Source organism: Drosophila suzukii (assembly GCF_043229965.1).
Source record: "Drosophila suzukii chromosome 2 unlocalized genomic scaffold, CBGP_Dsuzu_IsoJpt1.0 scf_2c, whole genome shotgun sequence".
NCBI classification, from domain to species: Eukaryota; Metazoa; Arthropoda; class Insecta; order Diptera; family Drosophilidae; genus Drosophila; species Drosophila suzukii.
In genome coordinates, this window is record NW_027255896.1 from 26,495,871 (window position 1) to 26,501,932 (window position 6,062).

Below are 6,062 nucleotides of genomic sequence, written 5' to 3' on the forward strand. Positions count from 1 at the left end.
GATTGAAAGTATACAAATGAATACAACTGGTGAAGTTCAACAAATTTCTGAGTTTTTATTACAAAGTGTGTGAAAGACCCCCAGATTAGACTTCTGCTCAACTTTGACGATCGGGTGCGAATCGTCACAACATTTTGGTGGTCCATGAGGGGAACATACACTCATAACTTCATCAGCTTCCAATATTTGTAAACATACTTCAATCTTTGTGCTTACTTGTTTGCAAATCTATTATTAATTTAAACCAGCAAAGTTACGCAACCTTTGCCACGTACATCGCCATAACGGAGCCTCGAATAACGGAGGAATCAAGAAGTCGAGGAGAATAGCGGATTCAACCCATGCCTATTGCCATCTTATGCGACACACTAGTCTCGTGAAGTTTGCCGTCCCCTTCCTTCAAAGCTTGATCGCAACACGAGCGGAACGACTGAAACAGGTGAGTGTGTTTGTGAGAGTATTTGTGCGTGGTTTTTCAAAGCAGAGTGCAATAGGAAAACATTAAAATGGGTAAAAATGAAAGTAATGGTAGTGATTTGGCACAACAGAGCTCGGCACCTTTGGCTGTGGTCGAGCCTTTTGCAGACATGTACGCAATGCAGATGGACTTATCTTCCAGGTTGACCCAACTAATTAAAAATGCTAAAGAGGACGGTCAAATAAAGAAAACTAAATCCTACTATGAGTTTCGCCTCAACAAGCTCAACGAGCTTTCAAAACAATTTTACACAAATCATCAAGCGCTCATTTTACAGCAATGTCCACGATCGCATCCATATTTTGCGGATGCTGTTGAAGACAATTTTGAGCAAGCATACAGCCACATTTATTGTTTCCAGTCCCAATACAGGTATCAGGTGATCAATCCATAAACAACACCCTTGTGCCCATTCCTGTTTCCACAATTCAGCTGCCCAAATTGCCCGTACCCCACTTTTCATGAAATTTTGCAGATTGGCCATCTTTTTATGACAGCTTTACGCAGCTAATACATGAAAATCAATCTCTTTCAAACATTCAAAAATTTCATTTCTTGAAGCAAGCACTACCGCACGGACGAGACCAGGATATAAACCATATGGCATAAACAGAAACCAGCTATTCAGTGGCATGGAACCTTGTGGTAAAACGATACAACAACCCTCGACTGCAGTTCATGTACAATATGAATGCACTGTACGGAATCGAGCCACTGTCCAAGGAGATCGCGGTGGACCTTAGGAATTTGTTAAACTTAGCAAATGTATGTATTAGTGAATTCCGACGACTACACATTGCCATTGATTCCTGTGATCATTGGTTGGTACATCACTTACTCACAAAGCTGCCTATCAGCACAACACAGGCTTGGGAACATTCCCTGGGCAACAACGTGGAAATCCCCACCTTCACAAAGCAGGAGGTGTTTCTTCACAATCGATTGGTCAGCATCGATCTAATTGAGAGTAGGAAACCAGCCGTTCCAGTTAGATCATCTATACAGTCGACCAACCATCGCCAGACAACCAGACCATCGGGAAACTCCACTGTTAGGGGACACAGCTTCCACAGTACTATTGAGTCTGGATCCATCAGTGCTCGCTCTGCCAACAGAATCACGTTCTAAGACGGGGCCCGGACTTCCTTGCCAAGGATTGTTTCGCGCGAAAGGTTATAGTCGACCGCTCGAAGGCATGCATCAACTGCCTTAGTGCTTCCCATTCTCTCAGTCAATGCAGCAGCAACCGAAACTGCTCGCAATGTGGTCAACGGCACCACACTTTGTTACATTTCCCGAATGCTCAACAAAGTTCTTCATTGACTCCTGAAGTATCCCGACAGCATGCTTCAGACTCTGGTCGGAGCGCAGCCGCTGTACAAAATGCACCATCAACGCAACTCTTCAGCGCAGTTGCCTCAACGACCCTTCTTGCTACTGCACTGGTTCGGATCGTAAATAACTCCACTGGGCAGTCAGCTTTAGTTCGAGCTCTCATCGACCATGGCTCAGAAGGCACCCTCATCACGGAAAACATCGTTCAAGCGCTTAGACTCAAACGGCATCCTGTTCGAGCTGAGATCACGGGAATTGGTGATACGTCGCATAATCAGTGCAGGCACAGCACCGACTTCACCATAATCTCATGTTCAGGATCGGATTTTAATGCCTACGTATCCTCAGCCTTCATCCTTCGGTCACTAACAGGTCATTTTTATAAAACAAAATGTAAACATTAAGTCCTGTAAACATCTCCAAGGGTTATCCTTTGCAGATCCTAATTTCATCAAGTCGGGTCGCATTGACCTACTTATCGGTGTCGACATTATCCCGCAATTAATGCTTCCGGACATACGCAAAGGGACGGTTGCAGAACCAATTGCACAAAACACACAGCTGGGCTGGATAGTTTTTGGACCAGCTGAAGCAGCCCAGACGACATCAATCTCCATCCGTTGTAATTTGGCAAACCTAAACAACATGGTACAGAGGTTTTTCGAATTGGCTCAGGTCTCCACAACAAGACAACTCAACGCATAGGAAAAATGGTGTGAGGACCATTTTCAACAAACTCATATCCGTCAGCCGAATGGGAAATATCTAGTTCGTTTGCCTTTAAAAAAGTTGTTTGACCCCACACAGGTGATCGGCCGGTCAAGACAAATCGCATTAAACCGTTTCCACGATCTGGAAAGGAAACTTAATCATCGGCCAGATTTCAGTCAACAGTATGCCAGCACTATTCAAGAGTACTTTGATCTAAAGCAGATAAAAGAGGTAAAAGGTAGTGAGGAAGAACACACTAGGATCAACGCTCAAAGGCAACTCTCAATCTCTGCGTGCACCGTTCCACATCATGCGGTGATCAAAGACGACAGTTTAACTACAAAGATGCGCGTCGTATACGACGCTTCGTGCAAAACGTCTAACGGGAGGTCTTTGAATGATATTTTATGCACGGGTCCCGCCCTACAAAACGATCTTGGAGGAGTTATACTCAACTGGCGTCTCCATCGGTACGTCTTTGTGGCCGATATAACGAAAATGTATCGCTGCATAGATATGCATGAAGAAGATGCCCAGTATCAGCGAATTTTCTGGCGCGATGAAAAGGGACTCATCAAGGAATATTTTTTGACTACAGTAACATTTGGTAACCCTTCTCGGCGATTCGAGTCATACATCAGATTGCGTCCGACGAGCGCGAACGCTATCCTCTGGCCGAGCATGTCCTTAAAAAAGAAATCTATGTGGACGATGTTCAAACAGGACACGAGACCATCGACGGAGCTCTAAAAATTCGCAATGATGTCATCGCAGCTCTGCAATCAGCAGGCATGGAGCTCAAGAAGTGGGCATCCAACCATCCAGATATCTTAGAAAGCATCCCAACTACAGATCTCTCTAACAGTAGCATTTTTGAGATAGACAATAAGGACTCCATTAAAACTTTAGGGTTGTATTGGCATCCAAACAAAGATGGTTTTGGTTTTAATCTTAAGTTTTCTCTCAATCCTATATTCACCAAACGTTCTATACTATCCACAGTAGCACGCTTATTCGATCCGTTGGGATACCTGGCACCAGTGATCATCGCTGCGAAGATTCTGTTGAAGGAAGTTTGGAGTTTTCGTATCGAGCGCAAGGATGAGCCCCCCGCATCATTAGATTGGGACGACCCATTGCCAGATCAACTCGCTGAGCAATGGCGACAGCTCATTCAAGACCTCCCCGACATTGAAGAGATACACATCCCTCGTTGGTTAGGCTTCGATTTAAGGCATGTCTCGACGTTGCAACTACACATGTTTTGTGACGGATCATCCATGGCGTATGCAGCATGTGCTTATCTTCGAGCTAGTTGTACGGATGGTTCCGTGCAGGTTAACTTAGTAGCCGCCCGCAGTCGAGTCACACCTGTTAAGCCGCTAACAATTCCGAGAGTTGAGTTATCCGGAGCCCTGCTGTGTACACAATTAGCCGATTGGATTGTCAATCAACTTCAAGCATCACATCACACCATATCCGTACACTACTGGTCGGATGCAATGATAGTGCTGTATTGGATGAGCGGTGACCCTAGGCGTTGGAAGACATTTGTGTCGAATAGAATTGGAGCAATCCTGGAGGCAAGCTCGCCATCGCAGTGGAGATATGTTCTTATGCAAGAAAACCCAGCAGATAGTGCTACACGCGGACTCACCCCTTCCCAGCTGAAACACCACACGCTTTGGTGGAACGGACCACATTGGCTGCATCTTTCAGAGGAGCATTGGCCAGTCAATCCAGTTCAGTCCCCAAAATCAGAACTTATTTCAGGAGAGCAATCCTTAAAGCACATCGGAGCCCACATTTGTATAGAAGTGCAACCACTTATCGAATCATATTCCTCCTATAATAAACTCTTATTCGTTACAGCCTACCTCAAACGATTCATTTATAATACTCGTCACAAAAAAGCGGATAGACTCACCGGCCCTAATCAGGTATCTGAATTTCAACAGGCTTTGTTCGCACTGGTGCGGATGGTTCAACAAGAAGTCTATTCGGAAGAATTATCAAGACTACGATCCAACAAATTTCTATCCAAACACAACAAACTCAGCCCGCTATCACCGTTTCTCGACGATGAGGGGCTCATGAGATTTAAAGGCAGACTTAAGAATGCTTTGCAGCTCTCCATGTCTCAACGCACACCAATAATCCTTCCAAAGGCCCACCACCTGACGATTTTGGTTATAAGGAACGCTCATCACAACACCTTACATGGCGGTGTGCAACTAACTTTATCTACAATTCATCAAGCTTTCTGGATCGTCAACGGTAAACAGGCAGTAAAAAGGATTCTGCGACAGTGCGTAACCTGTTTCAAACACCGGCCGTCACCATCAAGCCAACTGATGGGAGATTTACCAGCGCACCGTGTCAATCCGCCCAAACGGGCGTTCGAAGCAACTGGAGTTGATTACACTGGTGCGATTGAGATAAAGTCATCCAGATTCAGAGGTCACACTTGCTATAAAGCATACATTGCATTTATTTGCTTAGCGAGCAAAGCGATTCATTTGGAAGCAGCATGTCGGCACAGCATTTTCTGTGGGCGCTGCAGCGCTTTATCGGACGGAGGGGTTTTTGTCAACATCTATACAGCGACTGTGGAACCAACTTTATCTCATCCGACAAGTCTCTAAAGCTGTGGACCAATGAATTCTATAAAGGAATTGAAGAGACAGTAGTTCCTGAACTTACTCGTCGAAACATTCATTGGCATTTCAATCCTCCACATAGTCCAAACTTTGGAGGACTCTGGGAATCCAACGTAAAAGCTGTTAAAACCCATCTTTATCGATCGTTTAATGGGATTCGAATGACGTACGAGCAGTTGTCTACCATTCTTGTCCAGATAAAAGCGTGCTTGAACTCTCGGCCATTATGCCCCTTAACGTCTGACTTAGATGATTTGCAAGCTCTCACCCCTGCACATTTTTTAATCGGGGATTCGATGATGTCACTCCCTGAGCCTAGTCTTAAGGATTCTTCATTAAACACAGAGTTCCTGAATGGTCAAAGGATGTTTCGCCTCTTTTGGAGAAAATGGAGTGCAGATTGGCTATCTCATCTGCAGGCGCGCCCCAAGTGGCGCCACGAAACTGACAATCTTCAGCGTAACGACATGATCATCATCAAGGATGATCGAACTGGTCCTTCTGACTGGAAATTAGGGCGAATCATCGACTTACATCCTGGGGCCGATGGGCTAGCCTTACATCCCATAACTATAGTTATTAGCTACAATAAAATGTCTAGAAAGAACAAAATATATGAATGTCCAAAAACTTTTTAAAACTAACTATAATTGGGAAAGTAATTGAAATCGCTCCGGCGTAATACAGTAAAAAACAAAAAACACTGTGATTATCCCATTTTTTATCCCACACCTAAATGACCAATTGTATCCTTTGTCCAAAAATGTCTGTGACTTTCACTTATAAATTTGTCACCGATAATTTAAATTCCATTAAGCAAACCACCCATTGCTAACCGTACCATAACCCCAGAGTCAAGTTGGTTACCTACAATAAAC

The 6,062-nt window shown here is 44.4% G+C and overlaps 1 protein-coding gene across 1 annotated transcript; it reads left to right on the forward strand.

Moving 5' to 3' along the window:
* Positions 1-1,165: 1,165 nt before the first annotated feature.
* On the forward strand, positions 1,166-4,943 carry LOC136117741 (uncharacterized). The gene is made up of 8 exons (XM_070998610.1): positions 1,166-1,243; positions 1,325-1,528; positions 1,822-2,185; positions 2,253-2,461; positions 2,621-3,121; positions 3,166-4,333; positions 4,397-4,750; positions 4,810-4,943. The coding sequence occupies exons 1-8, from the start codon at positions 1,166-1,168 to the stop codon at positions 4,941-4,943; spliced, it is 3,012 nt and encodes a 1,003-aa protein (XP_070854711.1).
* The last annotated feature ends 1,119 nt before the right edge of the window (positions 4,944-6,062 follow it).